This window comes from Haemorhous mexicanus, chromosome 10 (assembly GCF_027477595.1).
Source record: "Haemorhous mexicanus isolate bHaeMex1 chromosome 10, bHaeMex1.pri, whole genome shotgun sequence".
Taxonomy (NCBI): domain Eukaryota; kingdom Metazoa; phylum Chordata; class Aves; order Passeriformes; family Fringillidae; genus Haemorhous; species Haemorhous mexicanus.
This window is the reverse complement of record NC_082350.1, coordinates 24,928,008-24,953,440: the sequence shown is the minus strand read 5'-3', so window position 1 is coordinate 24,953,440 and position 25,433 is coordinate 24,928,008. Positions and strand designations below refer to the sequence as shown.

The window sequence follows — 25,433 nt, the reverse complement described above, 5'->3', positions numbered from 1 at the left end:
CCAGCAGCACCCCCAGGGGCTGGGCTGCGTCCAGGAGGGACCATTCCAGAGCTTTTCCCTGTTTTCCACGCCGCCTCCAGGGCTGACACGGTTGTTTGAGGGGAGTAAAAATAGCGGGGTCAAAGCTCTCCTGCCCCCTCAGCATCCTCAGCATCCTCGCATCTGAGTCGTTCCCTGAGGATCTTCCCTGTGGAGCACACAGCCCCGGGCCTGCCTCACTCCTGGAAAAGCAGCTGGAAGGGTTTCCTCCCCGGTTTCCCCACCTTTTCCTCCCTTTATTCCCGTTTTTTAACAGCCTCCTGCCTGGGTGCTGCCCTGAGCAGCCTCATCTGGGGGTGTTGGATTTTCCCCCAGGAAAAGTCTCTGGCTGCACAGGGAATCCAGGGAATTCAGGCTCCTGCGGACAAACTGGGGTGGGAAACGTTGAGTTTGGTAAAAATGAAATCTCTTCAGAAGGAAGGGGGAACGAGGGGGAAATGGGAAAGGGTTTGGTGCTCACTCCCTGCCCTGGGGCATTGCCCCACTCTACCGACCCCAAAAAACTGGGATCCCTGAAATTCCTGGGATGTGTGGGACAGCAGGGAGCAGCCAGGGTGACATCCACAAAAACTGGGATCCCTGAAATTCCTGGGACGTGTGGGACAGCAGGGAAGCAGCTGGGATGCAGTCAGAGTGACCTCCAGGAAAACTGGGATCACCTGGAATTCCTGGAGAAATGACTGGGAAGCAGCCGGGATGCAGGTAGGAGAACTGGGATCACTGGGAATTGCTGGTGGAGTGGCCAGGAAGCAGCTGGGATCACCTGGAATTCCCGGTGGAAGGGCCAGGAATCACCAGCTGGGATCACCTGGAATTGCTGGAGGAATGGCCGGGAAGCAGCCGGGATGCAGCCAGGTAAACTGGGATCACCTGGCATTGCTGGGATCACCTGGAATTCCCGGAGGAAGGGCCGGGAAGCAGGCGGGATCACCTGGAGTTGCTGGGATCACCTGGAATTCCTGGGATCAGCGGGAATTCCCGGAGGAGCGGCCGGGGAGCATCCCGGGCGGCGCAGCCCGGGCTCTGCCAGCCCCACCCTCTCACCTCCCGCGGCTCGGGATGCTCCAGGGCAGCCGGGGCGGGATCATCCCGCCGGGAATTGCTGCTCCTGACTCATGAGAGCCGTGTGGGAGAGCGGCAGGGCTGGGAAAGAATCCGCTGCTATATTTAACCTCCGGGAATAGGACGAGGCTGAGCTTTGGGGCTGAGCTGTGAATAACAGCGGGGTGAAATCACGGCGTGCCTGGATCGCGGCAGCCTCCGGAGAACGAGGGTGACTAACCAGGAAAAACGCTGCTCCCTGGAAAACACAAAGGATTTCAGCGTGGAAAAAGGTTTTGGTGGTTCCAGACCGACACGGGGATCCCTCCATCTAAACTGTCTTTAGGGCCTTTTGGGATATTTCAGGGTTTCTGTGTCCAGCCCTGGGTGGGCACTCAGGGATTCCACGGGGATGGTGTGGGGTCAGGGCTTCACCTGGAATCACTTCTAGGGGTTAGGATCATTTGGTTCCAAGGGAAAACAGCAAAACATCCCTTGCAGGAAGAGGAAGAGCTGCTCGCTATCTGTACCTGTAAAAGCCTCAGCCAAAGTCACTCCATGAGTGGGAGCCTTCCCGTGGAGTCAAGGGATTAAAATCCTAATTATGAGGAATTATTGCAAAGGGAAAACCAGTCTAGGCCAACCTTTCTAAGGCTCCTGTGCAGCAGAAGGAAGAAAGAAGAATATTTGGGGTGTTACATGCAAGCTGGAAGCCTGAAAATCCATTGCTATCAATATCACTGCCCTCACATTTCCATCTTTTATTTATTGGAGAAAAGAAAGTTGTGTTAAATAAATGAATATTTTATACATAAAATACAGAAATAAATACAGAATAGACAGCAATGAATGGATTTTATTTATTTCTTCGATCTGACTGATTTATGACAGAAAACACATTTCATTTCTGGAGGACACCCAAACTTGTTAACAGCCTGGGAAGGAGTCGGGGCTGTCCAGGAGGGTTTCAGCCTCTCTCTCTCACTTTCCCTGGGTTTTAAACAGTCCAACAGCAAATATTTGCTGGCAGAGGAGATTTCTGAGCTGTGAGGTAATGGCTGGTGGAGTTTTTTACATTTGCAGAGTCATCTCCTCGGTTTTGGGCCTTATTGCAGTTACAGATGTGCCTGGGAAGGGGGAGGCACTGGAGCTCAGCTCTGGGGTTTGATTCCAGCAGCCCAGAGCTGCCCCTGAGCCCTGCTCCGAGCTCCTGCTGCTGGATGGGCTTCCTTAGGAGCTGCCCTGGGAGCTTTACAGGAATATTAGGAATATTTTGTTCTGTTAAGAAGGATTTAAGGATTATTCTGGCCTTGGAGGAGGTGCCCACCAGACTGTGTTTGATTTTCATGGAATCCTGGAATGGTTTTGCTGGGAAGGGACCTTAAAGCTCATCCCATTCCACCCTGCCATGGGCAGGGACAGCTCCCACCATCCCAGGGCACTCCAGGCTGGCCTTGGACACTTCCAGGGATGTGGCAGCCACGGATTTCCTGTCCAACCTCCAGTGCAGCAGCCATTTGCTCCACAATTCCCGTAAAAGCCTCAATTGTCACAAGGTTTGGATCTCTCAGATACTAAAATATCATTGAAGCTGAGAGTGCTGGGCTTGTCCTACCCACACCCAAAGCTGTGCTTCCCTCCATCAATCCATGGGGCTTTTCCAGCCACCAAACACGTGAGGCTTTCACAGTCTTCCCAAAAAACGAACCTCAGGTCATCCTGACATTTTTTCCTGAGCAGTTTTCCCATATCTGGGGGAAAAACACATCAAGGGAAATTCAGATGTGAAGCATCTCTGTGCCAAGAGCATTTCATGGAGCAGCTTCCCACGGGGAAGAGTTTGGAGCTCCCCAAATGCCAGAGGTCCCAGGGACAATGACACCATCAATTGGTTCTTGTGCTGTGTCAGCACTTTGGCACCACCTGAGAGGTCTGGAAGCCGAGCCTTAATGATCTGCTGCTCCAAAGGATCGATGGGTTTCTGCAGGGGTCATTTGCAGGATCAATAGTTGTCCATCCCCTGCAAAACTGGAGAAAATCCGCTCGAAAGCTCCTTCCCAGAAACAGCACGGCAGCTCCGGGTTTGACCCGGCTCCAGGGAGCCTCAGAGAGGGTTTCACGCAGATTTTGGGATGGGGGAGGCAGGATGTGGCCACTCATGAGGAGTTTATTCCTGCCCACGACTCCTGCTCCTGCTCCAGTGCTCTGCTGGGCTTGGGGACAGAGAAATTCCAGCTTGGATGGAGCTGGGAGCAACCTGCTCTAGTGGAAGGTGTCTCTGTCCACGGGATCCTGATGGAATCCTGATGGAATCCTGATGGAATCAAAGATCCCCACCTGCCACCACACTCCCACTCCACAGATTCCCAAAATGAGGCAGCTGCACTTCCCCAAATCCCCCAAACCCACAGAGGGTGCAGCCCCCCCAGGATGAATCCTCTGGCCCTGGCTCCTCCTGGGCCTGTATTCCTGCATTTTCCTGAGCTGGGGCTGCTGCAGAGCACAGCTGCTTTCCAGGACTGGAATTCTCATTCCTTCCTGTGCCTGCTCACCCCAGCCACAATTTTCCTTGTGTGGTGGGACACGGAGCTGCTCCCGAGCCCCTGCTGCAGGCTGAGCAGCAAAGCCCAGCTCAAGGCACACAGGCCCAGCCTAAAGGCTGGCTTTGACCAGCTATCAACAGGCTTTAATATTTCATGGGAGCCCGGCAGAGCAGAGATGCTGTTAAAGGCTGAGCTCTATTAACAGCCAGGCAGGCTGCCCCAGGCACCTCCTGTTTGCTCCCAGTTTGCCTCCCAAACACCCCCTCAGTTATTGCCAGCTCTGCAGGGAGTGTGGGCCCTGGAGCTGCTGCTGGAGCTCCTCAGAGCATCCCAGATCCTGCTGGTCATGGGCAGGGATGAGCCCCCAGAGCAAAGGCACCTCTGTGTGAGGCAGCAGCTCCTAAAGCTGTGGGGCTGCACCCACTGCTGGCACCTCCTGCCCTCCTCTCCCAGCCCCTGCTCCCTTCTGCGGGGGGAAATGTCCCCAGAATGAGGACACAGATGCAGAACAAACCCCTGAAATCCAGAAAGAAACATCAATTTCTCCTGGTTTGCCAGAAGCCCAGCACCACCACCACCTCCTTCCTGAAACTCCGCATCACAGCTGAGAATTTTTCCCCTCATTTTTGTCCCTGAGCACTCCAAAAAGTGTCACAAATACAATTAGCCAAAAGTGGGGGTGACAGCAGGGGGATGGCTTGCAGCTATCAGCCGTGACATCATCACCAGGAGGGGGAAGAGGACAAAGGGAAGGAATTTACCCCACGTGAGGCTCACGTAGGTGGGTCAGCAGCTGCCTATCAGATCTGGCAGGGTCACCCCAGAGGAAACCAAGCAGAAAAGGTCTGGTCAGCTTTTGCCACGTTACTCACTTTGATGTTAGTCAGTTTTTCCGTGATGAGAGCTCCCTGTCCTCTCCCTTTTGCTGGAGCTTTGCAGTTAGGATGAAGGTAATCAGCAAACCACAGAGATGAGGGGCTGTGCTCCTGGGAGTGGGTTGGGACACCACTGGGTGACACAGGGACCTGTGAAACCTTAGTGGCAGGAGTAGAGCCCAGCAAAAGTGAAGAAAGAAGCTCTCACTGTGCCTGCCCAGGTTCCCGGCCCCAGTCTGTCAGTGCCTGCTCTGCCACTGCCACTGCCTCCCTTCTTAAGCTGCAAAATCCGTGCTGAGCTCTGCACCCTGAGTTGTTCCTGGCTCAGGTGTCACTTCCCCTGATGTCCGTGGGTTCTGCTCATCCCTGCGCCCTTGGGTTTATCCCACGAGCTCGGGCACTGCCCATCCCCACATCCTGAGGAGCCACACGTCCCTGTGTCCTTGGCTCATCCCTGCGTGCTCAGCTTCACCCTCCCATCCTTGGTACCACTCATCCCCACATCCCTGGGTCCCTCCCCGTGCTGGGTCCCGCTGTCCCGGTGTCCTCACGCGCAGCCTGTCCCTGTCACCCGGGCTCAGCTCAGCCGTGACTCTGGCGGGGCCATCCCGCCGCTGCCCCCGGGCTGAGCCGCGCCTGGCGGCGTGCCCCGGCCCCATTAGGCTGAGCAGGGCGGCCAAATGGCCCCATCAATATTTGATGCGGCCCGAGCCCCATCAGCGGGCGCGGATAAAGCGCGGCGCTGCGGGCGGGCGGCGGGGCGCGCAGCGGGGATGGCGGGCGGCCGCTGCGGCCGGGACGGCTGCGCCGGGCCGGGGGTCGCGGCGGCTCCGGGGGCCGTGGCGGGGCCGCCGTGGGTGCCGCGGGCGCGGTGGCTGGCGCGGAGGCTGGCGGCGCTGCTGGTGCTGCTGGCGCTGCTGGCCGCGGGCTGCGCGCTCCGCCGCCGCGCCTGCCCCGCGCCCCGCCGGCCGCGCCCCGCGCCCCGCCGCGCCCCGCGCCCCGCGCCGGCCTCCGCGGGCACCGCCGGGCCCCCGGCACCCCGCACGGGCCTGGAGCTGCCGCACCTGCCCAGCTACGAGGAGGTGAAGCACCTGCCCAGCTACGAGGAGGCGCAGCGCTGCCCGCCCGCGGAGCGGGGCGCGGCCGCGGGGATGCGGGGCTGAGCGCCCCGGCCGGGCCCGCGGGCACCGCACCGATGGATCGGCGGGACCTGCGGGATGGATCGTCCTCGTCCTCATCCTCGTCCTCGTCCGGATCCCCGGGAGGGACAGCGGACAGCCCCAGGTGTCGCGGGAGGATGCAGGGCAGGATCCAGCCGCGCTCTCTGGTGGGACAGTGAGGAGCCCCGGGAATGCTCCACAGCGCAGGGCGACAGGCTGGGCTCTGCAAAGGGACCGGCGGGATTCCTGGGGACCATGGAGCAGTGGGACACGCTGCCCGGAGCCGCTGGGACAGCCGGCAGGACACCAGGGTGCCTCACGGGGACACGGCATAGCCCTGGAAGGGAGGAAGGTGACTTGGGGACATCACCTCCAGCGCAAGCACACGGAGCGATGGGAAGCCCTGGCTGCCGTTCCGTTCAGCACTCCCCGCTGCCCTCACCCCGGCTCGCGTTCCCCGAGAATTCTGGGATGGCTCGCTGTGGGATTTTGCTGTGTGGACACGACGGGGTGATGCGGACCCCACGGGTGCCAGAAGGAGCCTTTGGGACAGCAGGACCAGGCTGTGCCCCTGGCCAGGGCAGCAGGGGAAGGAGGGAACCCCTCCAGAACCTGCAAACGAAATATCAGCACCTCCTGCTCCGGCTCACTGCGGGAGCTGGGAGCCCTCCTGCTCCAAGGGAGAGGAATGTCACAGCTGCTGCCACAGCTGGCAACTCCTCCATGACCCTGACGGAGCCGGGAGTGCCTCCTTCACTCCTGAATGCTTCCTGCAGCACCAGCCCAGCTCAGCCCGGCTCTCTGACATGGAACTGCTCGGTGCACAAAGCTTGCATTAAATACCTTCTATTTTCCTGTCCTAGCTTGACTTTATCACTCAGAGCTGAAGATGTGCTCAGTGCAGGAGCAGCAGCCACGAGCACCTTTCCCCTTCCCTTCCCTTCCCTTCCCTTCCCTTCCCTTCCCTTCCCTTCCCTTCCCTTCCCTTCCCTTCCCTTCCCTTCCCTTCCCTTCCCTTCCCTTCCCTTCCCTTCCCTTCCCTTCCCTTCCCTTCCCTTCCCTTCCCTTCCCTTCCCTTCCCTTCCCTTCCCTTCCCTTCCCTTCCCTTCCCTTCCCTTCCCTTCCCTTCCCTTCCCTTCCCTTCCCTTCCCTTCCCTTCCCTTCCCTTCCCTTCCCTTCCCTTCCCTTCCCTTCCCTTCCCTTCCCTCTTTTGCAGGTGTCTAATGGCAAAGCAAACCTGCATAAATAAATAAACCTATTTATTTAAAACACAGATTAGATTTTCAAGACTGCAGGGCTCCAACTAGCACAGTCATTTCTTTTCATGAAGTAAGATCATTCTTGCAGACCCTTCATGAAAAACCCAGAAATAATGAAATATTTTATTGTTTTGTACAACCAAGCTCTGTGCAGGCTCGTCCCTCTCTTTCCCTGACCAGCCCATCCTGTTTTCCCAAACTTTTACAGGAGGGCAAAGGCACCTGAACTAAAATGAAAAGGTTAAATTCCAGTACTGGAAATTTTATAGCACAAGGCAACCCGTGACTGATGTGGATCAATAGAAACAAACTTTGGAAATAGAGATTCTCACATGTGATCAATTCATAAAATCCATTTTTCTCCCTGGCTCTTCCCCACCCCCTGCAGAGTAAAATCTCATCTCTGTTATCATCAAAATAAAGAAATGGAGGTCTTAAAATGTTTAATAAAAACATGTAAAAGCCAATATAAAAACCATATCTCTAATATAAAAATAGTGAATTGCTTCTCTCCAGCCTGCCCCCAGCTGTGGGTGATACAAACTTTGTATTTCTATAAATACCTGGTAACATTTCAGAATTAGATTTTAGAAAGCTTCAGGCTTTTCCACAGCTGCTCATTTATACTTGTGACTGTTCTGAAGTGAATCAGGCAACAATCACCAGATTTTCTGCAGGAAATAGTTCCACATAATCTGTAAAATCAAATTTTCATGTCAGATGATTCAAACCTTCCTCCTGCTCCAGTCCCAAAGGGTAAAATCCCACAGACCAATCCAGATCTCAAAGTGTCATTGCCTTAAAAACCAGAAAACAAAAGCTATTTTTAATTTTCCCTCTGAACTATTACAAATATGCAGTAGGGTTTTAAACACCCACCTGAGCTTTTACTTTTGCCTCACTTGAGGACTTTATTTTTCACCTAAAGATGCATTTTTCAACCTCCCTTTCTGTAACCAGAGAGGATTTACTGTGGCCAAGGTTAAATGAAGTGAGTGAACTCAACTCCCACCCTGCCACGACAAAATTTGGGTTATTTTTGATTATTGATCCATCACAGCAGCACCTGAACAACTGAATTTTAATCATGTTAATTGATTTCTGTTTCTTAAATTGGTTTATGATGGTTTAAATCAAGTAGTCAGTAATTAAATAAGAGGTATTTCTTTCTAAAAGAGGGTTTTAAAAGAATTTCTTGTTCTGGGCAATAATGTAACCAAAATGTACCTGAAACATCTGTATCCTTCTGCTATTTATTTTCACTTAATACTGAAATAACTGGAAACAGGTAAAAATACAATGCAAAACTTTGGAAACCTCAGAAAATTCAGCTCCAAGCTCCCCTGGCATGGATGGATGGCACTTCCCTTGGAATGACATTCCCTGAACTCCCTGCCACAACGCCACCAAAGGCACAGAGGAACATTTCCTCCTGAGAATATCCTGAAATTCACATTTCACACCCAGGGTCACAACTCTATTTAGAACCCTGGAATAAAAGTGATTTTCCAAAATATTTTGCTTTGTTTTCTCTTTAACACCAGGATGCTCAGGACTGGATGTGTGTGATAAAAAATGGAATTAAACACTTCTCCCATCCCCTCCAAATGGAATTAAAACACCCCAAATGCTCTTTTTTCAGCACTCAGTGGAGATCCCCACATGCAGCAGCTCTCAGGTACATTAAAAATCTCCACTTTGATTTGGTTTTATTAAGAAACTGATGAACTGTGCAAGAAAGGGTCACACAATGATTTACAAATTTGCTGTTTGTACAGATATTTAACATTTTGCTGGTAACATTTCAAAGATACATAATAAACCTTGTCAGTGAGAAATAAACTGGAAATATATTTATAACATGAAGAAAATGAAGCCAGTTTTGGGTGTGAAACAAAGAAAAATGTATCTTGATGAAATAATATAAATTTCAAAAAAAATTACAAATCAAGTGCTTTGGGCAGAAAAAAGACATGAAATATTCTCTTATTTTAAATATCCTTGTCAATTTTACACATCAGATGCTACAAATGCTGTTTGTTACTTCCAACAACCCTGAATGCACATTCCAAAGTACTTTAAACAAAAAAAAAATCCTTTTACTGCTGAATGTTTTGCTCAGTGACAAACCTGAGTAGCTGAAATGATCTGAAATCATCTATTAAAGAACTCACTAACAAATATGATTCCCACAACTGTGAGGGAAATATTTGTACTTGAGAGGCTCAAGCTCCCTTTTTTTTTTTTCTTTTCATTTTCAGCACTTCCAGTTTGCTAAATTTGTTTTGGGGCAATTGAAACAAGTCTGCAGCAATGACCAAACTGCTCAGCTTGGGCCTTAAATTGTGATTTCAGTAGAGGCAACCCAGGTCAAAGAATATTAATGGCAATGAAAATTTAAAATCACTAAGAGAGCAACTGTTAATTCCCTTTGTTCTCATACATGGAGTCAGCACTGGAACCAGAATATAAACCCAGCTCAAAGGGAAAGGAAATAATTAATCCTGTGTGCCACCCAAGGATTGAAATCCACAGAAATCCCCTCTCCTGTGACCCACAGAATGTTTGCTGTGGATTTTTTTTTACAACAAAGCAGTACCAAATATTGAAGCAGCACTTTGAAGGTGCCCAAAATGTGAATTATTGCTGCACAGTCACACTGCTCCTCCCTGCAGCACTGGCTGCTGCTCGTTCTCTCTCTTTAGCAATTTCCATCTCGATTTTGGCTTTGATTTTATTCCAATCCACTTCCAGCTGCAAGAAGAGAAAAATGAAACACAGAGAGCTCAACATCAGAGAGAGCCAGGTCAGGTATTCCATTTAAAAATACAATTATCAAGTGCTGGGTACCCAAACTCCTGCAAGATCTGAAGGCACAGCTGAGTTCTAACTGAGCTTTGCCTTTAAAATAAACCAAACCTGGGCTATTTTAATAAAGCTCATTGTGTCTGGCAATAAAACACAAAAATAACCTGCTTCTAATTCAGGAGCAGGACATCAGTGTCCTGATCCTGAAAATTTAGCCCTGCCCCATTAATTCAGGAGTGATGTCTCCTCCAAGAGCTGATAGGATATTAAACCAGTTATCTGCTCCAAGAGCAATCAGATTCCTGCTTGAACCTGCCCTTCTGCACCAAGAAAGGGCTCAGTTTTAGCCCTGGCATTCCTCCAGCTGCAGAGAACTGGCATTTTCTGGCTGTGCTTGTGGCAGTGAAACCCCAGGCAATGCACACAGCACCCAACACAAATGTGGGTAGAAAAGGTGTTTCTTCCCCAAAAAACGCTTGAAAACGAAATAAAAAATGCATCATGGTGCATCTGATGAGCATAAAAACACACCCAAAAATGTCACTGTGCAGTTCAGTTTATACCTGGAGAATTAACACTGGCAAAGGGGGCATGGGAGAAGAATTTCAAGGACTGCACAGGGAATTTCCCTCTGGAATTAGGCAATGGAATAACAGGGGAGATTCTCTAAGAGGGAAAGTGAAATTAAACACCCACATTCTCAGGTGAAAATGTAATAACAACACCTCAGTTCTGGAGGCACTGACTGGGCCCAGCATACTCAGATATGTATAATTATTGAGAACCTGCCATGGAAAATAAACACAATTTTAGATCCTGCCTGGCTGCAGAAAACAGAGGGAAAAACTCCTTATTCAAGCCTGAAGAGGTTTTATGTTGTGAGAGGGAAACTGAGACCCTTTTTTATCCTGGAGGAGGAACAGCAGCACAAAATCTTGCTTTTCTTATCAGTTTCTTTCTGATTGTGCTTTATGAGTCTGACAGGTTGCACGAGGAATTTAATTACAGCTTAAAATTCACATTATGTGGATCCCTCCTATTCACAGATCCAGCAAAGGCCTCCAGCACCTGGATGTGGAAAAGGATCCCTCCAGAAATCTCCTGAGGGAGAAAGTCAAATTTCAAGAAAATCTCCAAATTTCCAAATCAAATTTTAGAAAGCTTCAAAATCTCCCATTTTCAAGACTGAGTAAGCTGAAAAATCATCCTGCTCACACCTTGTCACTGCCAAGGTGGAGCTCCTTAGGAATCCTGATGGAACCTACAGCTTCCTCCAGGAATTGCAGAAAATCAGGATTATCTCCAATGTCCACCAGAAGCATCAGGGAATTTCTGAGATTTTTGCTCTGTAATGGGTTTTACAGAGCACACAGAGCTGCAGGACAGAAATGCCTGGAGCCTGTGCTGTATTCTCCAGGTAAATTACTGTGGAATGGTTTGTTAGGGGCTGATTTTGTTCAGGAAATGAGAATCCTTCAAGTGCTAAGAGCTAATGCCTTCCATTAGAAATCCAGCTTTATTCCAGGTGTCCATGGAAGGAGGGAACTCCCAGCCCAGGCCTTCCCTGACCCTTCAGCTGCAGGGGATAAAAGGATTCCACCAAAGGAAAGGTGCTCTGGATCATTCCTCCCTCAGAATGCTGAGGAACAAGGAGGGGAGAGGCAGGAAGGACAGGAGGGAATTGTGCCTCTCCTGTGTGGAAATATTCCAGTGGGATCCAAGATGCAGCTGCTGAACTCCAGGATGTGCCCTCAGCCCTCAGGATGTGTGAAACACTGAGAAATTGATTTCCTGGGGATGCAGAGGGTTTCCAATGAATGTATATTGAACTGTTGATGGTATTTAAAGTCAGCATGGTTTGCAGTTGATAAATACCCAGATTCCTTCAAAGTTTGTTACTGCTACTATCCATAAAATGCCACAGAAAATGTTGGAAATATTTAAGAGACTTGTTGAGCCATGGTGAAGTTTAACTCCCTGTTTATAGAAAACAACTGTGCCTTCCCTTGTGTGATCTTTACCAGGTATTAAATATATATATTGTGAATCTTCAAATAAAACCCATGCCCAGCTATTCCTGGCCAATATTAGGCCAAAACCTGTAAAAATTCCACATTTCTGTTCACATTTGAGCCACAGAAGGAAAACTGAGGTGCAAACCCACCCCAGCCTCCAGCAGGAACAACCCTGAGGGACACTTACACCTTCTGCATACTGCAAAAACCTTTGGTTGGTTTCTTTTTTCCCAAAATCCTCCAGGAATTTCCGTCTGTAAGCCAGGACCGTGTCCACGTGTGTCCTGTGCTTCACTGCCAGCTCCAGGGCTCTGCAAGAGAGCAGGAAAGGGCTGGGGAAATGCTCTGGCACCACCACAATCACCCAGAAACTCTGAGGCTGAGGGCAGAGATCCCAAATCCAACCCCACATTAGCATCAGGAGGTTCAAAGTAGCCAGGGATGAACCAAACCCAACAATCATTCCCACTGCCAACCTCATCACATCATTAATTGGAGCCCAGGAGGCTTTTCATTTCAAGGAAATGCAGAATATTTCAGAGTTTAGCATGAAAATAAGAATATTTAATAACTTGTTTCTAGTCAGAGGTAGGTTCTGAACGCTCACAATACACATTCATGATTTAGAATATTTATAAATATTGTGTAGGTGGAAAAGGTCAGACACTGGATTAGTTTAATTCATTCCTCACACTTGGTTTCTTCTCAATGGTTTAAAACCACTGATATTTGATCTACGGAGCATTTTCAGATGATAGAATAAAAGAATATTCTTTTCCTAATATCCAGCTTGAACCTCCCCTGACACAGCTTCATAACAAAGCAAAATTACAGATCTGTGGGGGAAAATCAACCTTTTGCCTGAAAGTATCAATGGAACAGCAGAGAAATCAGGAGTAAACAACTCAGAGGATCCTGTCCCAAAACAGAACGTGGGGGTTTTGTTTAAATGAGAAATTCCTCCTTTGTTTTCTCAGCCTTAATCCATATTTTCTCCACCTACACAATGCTGGGAGTCTGGGTAGCCACAATTTTATTTTTAGCAGCAAGACATTTCCAAGCAGCCCAAATTCCACAGCCAGTCTGGGGCATCACTGAGGGCTCCTCTGTGCTAGCAGGGATGAGAAAGCAAAATGTTATTTCAAAATGTTTCCAGGAATATTTTGGGCTTTTCTCACCAAATATTTGTATTTTCTAAACACAAAACTGCTGGGTTTTTAGGCTATGATTTAATTAGCTTTTTTTGAAGTCGTGGGTGATTACAAGATAAGAAATGAGTCAGCAATAAAACAACTGATGGAAATAATTAGGAAAACTTACTTTAATGGCAAACAACTCCTACCTTTCCCAGTTGTAAAGGTTAATGTTGATTTGGATGGCTTGGTAAACCAGGCCAGCCTGGAGCAGGAGGGTTTCAGCCTCCTGGCAGTTCCCACTGAAGAGCAGCATGTGAGCCAGCCTGGACTCCTTGGAGGGCAGCTCCTTGATGGAGTTGATGTACTGCACCTTGTCAATCTGCTCAGGAGGGGACAGCAGGGACAGTCATTCACTCAGCAGCCTGGCTCTCCAGGATGTCACTGGGATTTAATTCCATTTCTACCTGGGCCTGCTCACCTCACCAATGGCTGCATAGGCAATCTCAGCCGTGCTCATGTCCTTGTGGGCCACTGCCATGGCAGCCAAACAAGCCCACAGCGTCTGGTCCTGAAATTCAAAACAAAAACAACTGGGAAACCTTCAAATGTTCATGGTCGTGCTGCAAATGACTCCTCAAAGCAACTGCACAAGGCTTAAAAATGATGTGTGATATTACATTTCTCTGTGTGTCATTTATGGCACTGGGCTCTAAAGTCTCTGATTAGGAAACGATGAATTATTTCTCAGAACTAGGAATTAGAAAAACATCATGGTAATAATAATATTACACCTTTTAATTATTATTGTATATATTACTTTAAATTACATATTTATATTTTATTTATTTACAAATTCATAATCACAGACATATTTATTTATTTATTCAATATTTATATTTGTATATATTACTTTTTTACTATTTTATTTGTATTATTATTGTATATATTACTTTTATTGTTTCTGTGAGGGTTTTTTGGGGTATTTTACACAACCTTGAGGAAACCCCATGAGCTCAGAATCTAGGAAGACCCTAAATGACATTTTGATGGATTTTCAAGTGACAACATTATGACAAAGACACACTAATAAACCACATTTCAATATAGTTTAAGCTACCACATCTAAAACTCTATTGTGACAGGAAAAATGCAATTTTGGACTTTTGGTCCAGGAATTAAGGAGAATTTTGTTGAGTGTGCTCAGTAACAAATCTGGAAATAAAGACTTCAAAAGGATCACTCTTGACTGGAATCAGAATGAGCAGCTGCACTGAGGGTGCTCTAAACACATTCCCATATTTCCCAACTGACTTTTCCATCACTCAGGACAAACCCTCCTGCAGTAAGCCCAGAATTTGGGAAAATTAAGATTGTTCAGAGAATCAAATGCTCCTAAAATCTTTGTCACATTCTCTTCCCAATTCCCTTTTATTTAGAGAATCAGGTGATAAAATGCTGAAAAAGCTCAGCCTGAAATTATCCAGGAGATGAAATTATTTTTTTGATGGTTCCAAGTTGTTTCTTGTTGCTTTTTTTCCCCTCAAAAAAAAGACTCATTTTGTTATTCCTGATTGGAAATACTTTCTTCTCTCTACCTGGACTGCCAGAATCAAAATATCCTGACTTGGATGCTTAAATCAGGTGCAAATAAAGATTCTGTTACAATTAATTCTACTTATGCAACCCAAATTATCTGGATGTGCATTAATTTAATAATTAGTTACACAAATATCGGAAATACACATTTAAGGTACTAAATTCTCTAGGAATAAATGGGAAGGAAGGTTTGAAGGGATTTTGTTGTTTCATAAACTACCACACTCACCTCATCTGTTGCTGTTGTCTAAATAAATACAAAAGAAAGCAATGGGAAAGGAAAAAAAATAAAAAGAAGTGAAATAAAATACGGAAATTAACAGGGAATTGTGGAAATGTCATTTTTCATTGGTTATATTAAGGCCCAGACCTTAAAGTTAAAGGTTGAAGGTCTTATAGGTCTAAGGTTATATATTAAGGCCCAGATTTGGAGTTTAAAAACTTTAAAAAAAAATTAAGTTTAGAACTGTTCTGTGAGCAGCTGTGTTCAATCCAGCTGGATTGTGGTGTGGCTAAAACCAAGAATTATTATTTATCACGGAACTTATGGAATGATGATGTCCTGGAATTCAGGACACGAGGGACAGAACCGAGCGCCAAGGCAGGCTGGAAAGGAGCTGTACCACTTGACATGGAGAGGTCAGTGCTGAAGGACACCCAAACCCAGGAAATGGCTGTGAACAGTCCCAAAAGGAGGCGTACCTTGACAAACCTGCAGAGCCTGAGCCCGTCCTGCCAGCGGGAGGAGCTGACGTGGCCGTGCAGGATGGCGGCGTAGGGCGAGATGTGCAGGTGCACCAGGGAGCCATCTGCCCTCCTGATGGTCACCTGGCTGCCCACAAAGCTCACGATCTGCCCGCTCCTGCTGAACTCACTGCCCCAGGAAGGAAAAGAAGTCAGGATTATCACATTGTCACTGGCTGGGGGCTCTGTACAAACCACAAACGGGACGGGGCTGCTGTGGAACGTGCCTTGAGCTGTTGGATTTTTCAGCATCACTCTCATTCCATGGCTATGACAATGGGAAGATGCCAGCAGCTCACATCCCAGGCAGCAGACCAAGAACTTAATGTTACAACTTACTTTATAACCTTTTTGACCAGTCCCTCAAAGCAGAAGCATATTGACAGTGATTCCATCCAACCCCTATAAGCACACCTACCTTTGGTTAAACAATGCCTGCTTATTTAGAACACAATGCCTGCTCCTAAGCCTTAAAACACAATGCACAGAGCTCCATTATTAAGCTTCAAACTTCCTAATATCTTGCTAGATAAACTTTTCTGCAGCTTAGGAAGTTATCCTAGACAAGTATTAATAGGCCATTGTTCTACTTGTCCTTGCTTTTCTACTTGTTAAATCATTTTTCTGCTGACCAATCTCATGGCACTGCTCAGCTCTAATCACAGTTCTGCTGTCTCTGAGGCCTGCCTTTTGCAGCTTTCCCAAAACCCTCTGATTTTGTAGATTCCCACAAGGATTTAGTTGTTTTTATAGGGAAAGGATTTAAGATTGATTATTTGTGGCCCGGTGTTTTGCTACTTTGAATCGCCGACGTCATCGGAACAAATCTTTTCTGGGTTTTTTTTACAAAACCTGAGGTAAAATTTTATGAGAAAAAAATTCAAATTTTGCTTTTACCTCAAGATGTTGCTCTGCTTTCCAACCCTGCATCATCATTTCAACCCTCAACTTTGTAATTCTCCTTACAAACCCCTTTTTCCTCAATTCTCAAGGATTTTCCAAGTTGCAAGGCCAGCTTTTACTTCTCCTGAGCGCAATTTGCTAAGAAATGAGGGGAAGAATTAAAATAAATCCTATTTGGATGAGGAAGGATTTCTTACCTGGCATCTTTTTCATAGAGGGTTTTTGGGAGAAGGTCTTTATCCACGTAGACCGTGTTGGGGTAGTACCAGACTGTGAACCTGCAGTCCTGGATGCCACAGAGGATGTTGCAGCTGTCATTCCACGCCAAACTCTGCACCATGGTCCCTTCATTTACAGACAACAAATCATGAGAATAAATCAATAAACAGATAAAGAAAGAAATAAGATATTTCCAGGAGAAACTTCAAAAGAAAGGGAATTAGAACAAAGTGGTTATTCAGCATTTTTGGTTGCTTTTTTAAGGTTTTAACTCCAGTTTTGTAGCATTTTAAAAGCTGCTTTGGATGGAAATGATAGAAAAATCAACAGAATTTTGGTGAAATTTGCTGAAATTTTTTCTACCTCTATCATATAAAAGCCAAAGACTTTTTTTCCAAATTCAATTTCACTATTCGTTAAGCAAAATGTTGTCTCTTGCATTAAATACAAATTTATTTCCCTCCCAGCACCTTCCCAAGCACCAATTTGAATTTTTCTCACCTATTTTGACAATCTTCTGCTCTTTCCCAAACCTTTTCACCGAGGTGATGAAAAGATCTCTGTTCTTATCAATAAAAGCAATTTTTCTCTCACTTGTCAGTCCTTTCTGGTCCAAAGCAATCTCCACAATCTCTGTCTGAAAAGATAAAAGAGAAGCTCTGATTTTTATTTTGGACATTCAAATTGATTTTTTTCCTAAAAACAAGGCCCCAAAATTCTTGGATAAATTGGGTTGGAAAAACATTTTGTGTGTGATTTCTCTGTGGAATAAATCATTCCATGGGGTTAAAATTAAGATTATTTTAAAGTCCTTTCCCACCTAACCCATTCCATGATTCTGTGATTTTATAAACTAAATTTCACACAGATTAAAAAAATTCTGAAGACAACACAAAGCATTAGAAGTCAGCTGAAAAGCTCATTGCTCTTAAGATTTTAAATCTTTTCATGTGTTTTTAGTCCCATTATTGAGGAAAACCATTAGTGATTCTTAATTTCTGAGTGAAATAAAGACATTAAAGCCTTCCCTTTACCTTGTGGGTCAGAGGTTTGCCATCCCCCAGTGGCTTCCCAGATAAAGCTTCAAAGATGTAGATAACTGAAGAAAAATAATGATATACTTTATCAATAAAAGCAGAAGTTCTTAAAGGATTTTTCTAGGGATTCCATTCTTTTCTGAGTGTAATTCAGTGCAAGTGGATAAAATATTCCATGTGAGTTTTACCAGAGATTTTCACATGATGGTGAAAACAAAATCTTACAAAAAACTGAATTTTCACTTCTTATCCCTATTTTTCACTTCCTGTCTCTGGGGCTTTCCAGAAATGACACCAAATGTCATAAAAGCCTGCCTCCATAATTTAAATAAATCCACATTTCCAACATCAGCCTGACTCCATCTTAACCCACAATTTCACCAATGGGAATGTTCAGAAAGAGAGAAAATTAAAAAATCCCATCAGGGAGTAAAACCTTATTCAATTATTTCCTGTAAATATTCCATGGATCAACTGGAATATTGGAATATATCAATGGAAATTCAGAGCCAAACCATTCTCTGGAAGTTTTAAATGAATTTTAAGCAAGCCCCACTAGTTAAATTCATTTTTGTGGTGAATATCTGAGTTTTGATGGTGAATCAAGCAGGCTTTACCCTTCTCATCAGCCTTGTCCCTCAGGGCCAGGGTGTCACAGCTCAGGGACACTGTCAGGGCACTCAGAACATCTGTCCTCAGGCCTGGGTACTTGGGAGAGGAAATCAATCTGCCTTCATAGGAATATAAATAAAGTCCTGCACCATCCACCAGAAGAAAATGCCTAAAGAAAAGGAAAAAAAAAAAACCCAACAACAAAGAAATAAATCAGTAAATGATAGAAAAAAAGGTATTTTCCACCATGGGGAAGTCATTAATATCAGCAGCTGTTCTTCCAGCTTGCAGCACTCCAAGCTTTACATTTTCAAGATATTCTGGAAGTTCTGGATAGAAGAGTTTGGGATGAATGTATTATTTTTTCCAGGAGAAATATTTATTAGTCAAATATTTATGATTTTACCTGGGTATTTTTTGTTTATTTCTGATATTTCAATTTGAGCTTATTCTGTTCATTATATACTTATATTAAAAAAAAATCATTATAAATATAATAAATACAGATACTTATTTATAATATAGATAATAAGTTTATTTATGATACATATAATAAATAATTAAATTTATTTATTTAATAGTTACATTCTGTTGATAATGAGCATTTTAAGCAGTCAGGCACCTTTCTGCTTGGAGAATCAAACTCACAGTTCCTTCCTTCAGGTCAAAAATCAATGGAGTGTTCCAGTTCCTTGTCCTGCAAATATAAAAAATCAGCATTAAAGTTTATAAAAATACATAACACTGCAAGGAAAAATCAGCAATGTTTATATGGATTATTTTATTTCTAAAATATTTTAAATATTTCTGACTCTTTTATCATGATCTGCACCAGCATTCACTGAGCAGATATTCCATTGAATATTGCAATTAATTTAAAATTAAAAAAAAAAAAAAAAAAAAAAATTTAATCCTCATGCTTCCAATGAAGTTTCTGCCACTCTTTTCCAAACAATGTGAGAAAGAGGAATTTGTTTTACTCACAAAAATACATAACACTGCAGGGAAAAATTACCAAAATTATATTTATATGGATTATTTTATTCCTAAAATATTTAAAAATATTTCTGACTGTTTTACATTGATCTGCACCAGCATTCACTGAGCAGATATTCCATGGAATATTTCAATTAATTAAAAATATTTTTTTAAAACAAATAAATAAAAAATATTTTAAAATAAATTAATTCTTGTGCTTCCAATGAAGTTCCTGCCACTTTTCCAAACAACCTGAGGAAGAGGAATTTGCTTTACTCAGGAGAATATCTAACACTGCAGGAAAAAGGTACAACATTATGTTTATATATTTTATTTTTAATTTATTTCTAAAACATTTTAAATATTTCTGACCTTATACAATGATCTGCACTGAGATATTCCATTGAATGTATCAATTAATTAAAAGTAAAATTAAAAAAAAAAAAAATTAAACCAAATGAATTCTTGTGCTTCCAATGGAGTTTCTGCCACTTTTCCAAACAACCTGAGGAAGAGGAATTTGCTTTATTCACAAGAATAAGTAACATTGCAGGAAAAATGTGCAAAATTACGTTAATATATTTTATTTTATTTTTATTTTATTTCTAAAACCCTTTAAATATTTCTGACTCTTGTACAATGATCTGCACTAGCACTCACTGAGATATTCCACTGAATATATCAACTAATTAAAAGTAAAATTTAAAAAAAATTAAATAAATGAATTCTTGTGCTTCCAATGAAGTTCCCGTTGCTTCTCCAAACAACCTGAGGAAGAGAATTTGCTTTACTCATGAAAATATCTAACACTGCAGGAAAAATGTGCAAAATTATGTTTATATATTTTATTTCTAAAACATTTTAAATATTTCTGACTCTTGTACAATGATCTGCACCAGCATTCACTGAGATATTCCATTGAATATATCAACTAATTAAAAGTAAAATTAAAAAACCATTAAATAAATGAATTCTTGTGCCTCCAATGAAGTTCCTGCTGCTTTTGCAGACCAAGTGAGGCAGGGAATTTGCTTTACTCATGAAAATATCTAACACTGCAGGAAAAATGTGCAAAATTATGTTTATATATTTTATTTCTAAAACATTTTAAATATTTCTGACTCTTGTACAATGATCTGCACCAGCATTTACTGAGATATTCCATTGAATATATCAACTAATTAAAAGTAAAATTAAAAAACCATTAAATAAATGAATTCTTGTGCTTCCAATGATGTTCCCGCTGCTTCTCCAAACAACCTGAGGAAGAGAATTTGCTTTACTCATGAAAATATCTAACACTGCAGGAAAAATGTGCAAAATTTTGTTTATATATTTTATTTCTAAAACATTTTAAATATTTCTGACTCTTGTACAATGATCTGCACCAGCATTCACTGAGATATTCCACTGAATATATCAACTAATTAAAAGTAAAATTAAAAAACCATTAAATAAATGAATTCTTGTGCCTCCAATGAAGTTCCTGCTGCTTTTGCAGACCAAGTGAGGCAGGGAATTTGCTTTACTCATGAAAATATCTAACACTGCAGGAAAAAGGTGCAAAATTATGTTCATATATTTTATTTCTAAAACACTTTAAATATTTCTGACTCTTGTACAATGATCTGCACCAGCATTCACTGAGATATTCCATTGAATATATTAACTAATTAAAAGTAAAATTAAAAAATCATTAAATAAATGAATTCTTGTGCTTCCAATGAAGTTCCCGCTGCTTTTCCAAACAACCTGAGGAAGAGAATTTGCTTTACTCATGAAAATATCTAACACTGCAGGAAAAAGGTGCAAAATTATGTTTATATATTTTATTTCTAAAACATTTTAAATATTTCTGACCCTGATACAATGATCTGCACTAGCATTCCCTGAGATATTCCATTGAATATATCAACTAATTAAAAGTAAAATAAAAAAACCATTAAATAAATGAATTCTTGTGCCTCCAATGAAGTTCCTGCTGCTTTTGCAGACCAAGTGAGGCAGGGAATTTGCTTTACTCATGAAAATATCTAACACTGCAGGAAAAATGTGCAAAATTATGTTTATATATTTTATTTCTAAAACATTTTAAATATTTCTGACTCTTGTACAATGATCTGCACCAGCATTTACTGAGATACTCCATTGAATATATCAACTAATTAAAAGTAAAATTTTAAAAAAAATTAAATAAATGAATTTTTGTGCTTCCAATGAAGTTCCTGCTGCTTTTGCAGAGCAAGTGAGGCAGGGAATGTGCTGTACTCACGAGAACACGTAGCACTGCAGGGAGGTGGAGACCACCAAGTATCCATAACTCAGGGAGGCTTTGATGACCCTGTCCCGGAATTCCAACAAATCCACGGCGTCGTTGATGACATTGTGCACCTGGCACAGGGAAAGGAGCAACAGAGCTGAAATTCAAATGGATTCATGAGATATTCCTGCTCAGAAAATGATCTGAGATGGAGGAATGTTTGAACTCTGAATATTGGTTTGATTTGCTAAATTTGTTGGATATATTGAAGCAGATAAGGTATAAATATAATTATAATTAATATGTATATTTATGCCTTTATTTTAAAATTTGTTTTTATAATGGTGTAAAGTTTCGTTAATAAATAGATTATTTAATTATGATTTTTTTTAATTTTGAGTTTGGTTATATTTTTAACCAGAGGAGGTCTGAAAATTCCCATTTGAAGATTGTTCAGCAGTTGATAAAATTGAGTATTTGAAATGAACACATCAAGGTTTATTTCATTGATATTTAAATCAATTCAAATATGTGTGATTTAAATAAACACTTCATCCAAACAATCCAGCAAGATCCAGGACTGGGATGAAGATGCTGCAGAGCTCTGGAATTTTTCTCATTCCACAGCTGGAAGCACAGGAAATTCAGGAGACGGGCTGGGCGAGCAGGCTGTGGTTTTGTTATTCTGCTTAAAATTTGCTCAAGAAAACCAGAATTTGCCTCAAATCAACAGAGATTTTTCAGCTCAGAGATTTTAAGGAGCTAAAAATCCAAGAGGGGGACCTTAAACAAAAAAGTTTCCTGTTTTTTGTGGGGTCTGGGGTTTGTTTTGAAGATGTCACCGTTCTGAGGGTGGTAACTTCCTTCTGATGTTCTCCATTATGCACCAACTGCAAACCATGGACTGACCTCAATTATTCCAAGAGCCTGGAAACCATTTCCAAGGACATGTTAATTGCTATGCCCACCACAGCATCACTAATTAACTTTGCCATTGTAATACTCAGGGAAAAAAAAAATCCAGCTGCAAGATTTTTGTAGGATTTTGTAGGATTTTCCTACATAACATATAGGAATAAAATCACTGTAAAAGAATGGAAATTAAAAATGAGTCAGGGTTAGCTACACTTCCTCACTCTCTGCATATTCAAAAAGAGAATTCAAACCCCTGGAGATCATTCCCAAGTGCATCTGGAACGAGTCGATGTCTGGGAATGAGGGGAAAAGTTGGGAATTTTGAGCTGATTTGTGCTGTGTGTTCCCAGACACTGACTCACAGCACCCACCCACGGCCCCAGCCCCAAATCCAGCCCTGCTGCTGCTCCAACTCTTCCCAACTCCAAACCCAAAACCATTGAAGGGTCTCATGAGGGATTTAGGAACTCGATGCTGAAAAGCCCCAAAAGTGTCATTTGGAAAATGTGGAAGGATGGAAATCTTGATTATCCCAGAGAAGAAACCTTGTGAGTCAATGTCTGGGAACACAAACTCAATCCCAAATTCCCATTTTCCATTAAAAGAAGCTCTGTGATGGGGCTGCCCAGCTCTGAGGGGATTTTTCCTTCATGGTTCTTCTCCTGATTAAGGTAATTTGGAAGAGGATTTTTCCTTCATGGTTCTTCTCCTGATTAAGGTAATTTGGAAGAGGATTTTACCTTCATGGTTCTTCTCTTCATTAAGGTAATTTGGAAGTTTTGCCACTCCCAGTGCTGCTCCACCACGTGGGCAAAGATGACCTGGCCATTCCCACAGGCTCCTGCCAGCTGGGTGCCATCGATTGACCAGGAAATGGCAAAAATGCTGCCAGTGTTGGGCTTCTCCAGGGCATAAGACCACTAAAAACAAGGAAAAAAACATAATTTCAGTTACTCTGTGCTTTTAGAAATCATTTCTTGTCAGAAATAAGCTTGCAGGGTTGGGATTTTTCAAGCAGCGACAATAAATGAAGTTTTTGTTGCGTTGGGATTGGATGTTTAAGTCAGAGTCTGGGAAAAAAATAAAAGGAAAAGCAGCAAAAAAATAAAAGGTAAAGCAGAAATGAAAAAGTCACAATGCTGGAAGTACATCAGCTATCAGTTTTCTACTCATGATTTATTCCAAGTGGGTTCTCATTCATAAATCCAGGCAATCACTACATAAAATTAAGGTGCTAAAGAAATAATTACATTTTCTCCACTCTGTTACTGTCCAAGTGAAGGATTAATTAAAAATTTCCTCCAGCAAATACCTTAATTCTTAATTCCCTCAACCTTATCCATGAAACTCCCCTGAAGTTTAAATCCTTATTAATAAATTCTTGCCAAAAATTAGAATTTCCAGACCAAGACTTCTTTAAAAATTTCCTGCATATCAGAAACACAAATCATCCTGAATCTCCAAACAGATGTTTCCCTGAAAATGGATGACAAATAAGAATGAAATAATATTTTTAGGGAGTTTTAGGAAGATATTCAAGCAGATTTTAAAACAAGAAGCAAATCTCAGCTATTTCCTCTTATGTAATAGAATATTTTTAAATGTAGTAACTGAAGAACTACCTGAATATTCAAATATATTTAAAATCTTAACGAGCAAATCAACAATGAAATTCATGGGACTGAAGTTAAATGTAAACATTGGATTGACTTTTGGAGACATCAAACTATCCCAAAAGGGGCACAGCTGGAAGAAAATCCTCACCTGATGCTTCCAACACATTTCATATTCTGATTTCTTGGCCAGAGCATAAATCCCTAAAAATTAAGTCCTTGACAGAAAGTCTTAATATTATTCAAGTGGACAGAAATCCCAAAAATCAGTGTCCTTGTATGATTTAGGTGGAAGGAAATCCCAAAATTCCAAGTCCTTGATTTAGTTGGAAGAAAATCCCAAAAATCTGAGTCTTTGATTTTGGTGGAAGGAAATTCCAAAGTCTCCAGTAAAATAAAGGTGCTGGATTCAAAAGGTGACACCCAGCCCCAGTCGTGCTCCTGCTTTGGGAATTCTGGGTGGAACTAAAGCTCTTTTTTCCACACCAGGGGGACCAAAAGGTGATGCTGGCACTGCCTGAAGTTCCATTTTCAAGCCTTGATTTGAAGGCTTCACCTTCCCCTTCATCCCCTGTCTGTGAGCTGCACTTGGGAAGGAAATTCCCACTCTGGAATTCCAGGGAAGGGAATTCCCATTTTTGTGTTCCAAGGAAGGAAATTCCTATTTTTGAATTCCAGGGAAGAAAATTCCTATTTTTGAATTCCAGGGAAGAGAATTCCCATTTTGGTATTCCAAGGATGGAAATTCCCATTTTTGGAAGGCAATTCCCATTGTGGAATTCCAGGGAAGGCAATTCCCATTTTGGAATTCCAAAGAAGGCAATCTCCATTTTTGGAAGGCAATTCCCATTGTGGAATTCCAGGGAAGGCAATCCCCATTTCTGGAAGGCAATTCCCATTTTTTTGGAATTCCAGGGAAGGCAATCCCCATTTCTGGAAGGCAATTCCCGTTTTGGAATTCCAGGGAAGGCAATCTCCATTTTTGGAAGGCAATTCCCATTTTGGAATTCCAAGGAAGGCACTCCCCATTTCTGGAAGGCAATTCCCATTGTGGAATTCCAGGGAAGGCAATCTCCATTTCTGGAAGGCAATTCCCATTTTTTTGGAATTCCAGGGAAGGCAATCCCCATTTCTGGAAGGCAATTCCCATTTTTTTGGAATTCCAGGGAAGGCAATCCCCATTTCTGGAAGGCAATTCCCATTTTTTTGGAATTCCAGGGAAGGCAATCCCCATTTCTGGAAGGCAATTCCCATTTTTTTGGAATTCCAGGGAAGGCAATCCCCATTTTTTTGGAATTCCAGGGAAGGCAATCCCCATTTTGCCCAGTGCCTGGCCAGGATGAGCTGACCCAGACCCCCATGACTGAAGCCCAGCAGTTCAGGGCTGGCTGCAGCTGGGAGCTCCATCCAGATGTGCTTCCCAGCTGGAATCTGCCTGGGACCCTGGCAGGAGCTGCTCCAGGCTGAGCCCTGGCTCTCCCAGGTCGTTTCCCCTGGATCCAGGATCCACCCAGGAGAACCAAAGGCCACACACCAGAATTCAAAACCACTTCAAGGAGCTCCAGGAATGCTTTTGGGAGCTCCTTTTCCATGGAAAGCAGAGGCATTGCAGCTCTGATGGGATCCATTCCCAAAACTCCTTTTTTTTAATCATTTTTTTCCTTCAGGCCATTGAAAAAT

At 43.3% G+C, this 25,433-nt stretch overlaps 1 protein-coding gene across 1 annotated transcript in view; it reads right to left on the bottom strand.

Moving 5' to 3' along the window:
- Positions 1-7,013: 7,013 nt before the first annotated feature.
- Positions 7,014-25,433, bottom strand: part of IFT80 (intraflagellar transport 80) — a 34,654-nt gene continuing 16,234 nt past the window's right edge. Inside the window, exons 9-20 of the mRNA XM_059855850.1 lie at positions 22,881-23,060; positions 21,238-21,356; positions 18,610-18,684; positions 17,993-18,156; positions 17,373-17,437; positions 16,840-16,975; positions 16,317-16,464; positions 15,175-15,346; positions 13,355-13,444; positions 13,083-13,255; positions 11,928-12,051; positions 7,014-9,671 (exon numbers count right to left, since the gene is read on the bottom strand). Coding sequence (XP_059711833.1) covers positions 9,558-9,671; positions 11,928-12,051; positions 13,083-13,255; positions 13,355-13,444; positions 15,175-15,346; positions 16,317-16,464; positions 16,840-16,975; positions 17,373-17,437; positions 17,993-18,156; positions 18,610-18,684; positions 21,238-21,356; positions 22,881-23,060 — 1,560 coding nt within the window. The 3' untranslated portion in view covers positions 7,014-9,557. The remainder of the gene's footprint in view (positions 9,672-11,927; positions 12,052-13,082; positions 13,256-13,354; positions 13,445-15,174; positions 15,347-16,316; positions 16,465-16,839; positions 16,976-17,372; positions 17,438-17,992; positions 18,157-18,609; positions 18,685-21,237; positions 21,357-22,880; positions 23,061-25,433) is intronic.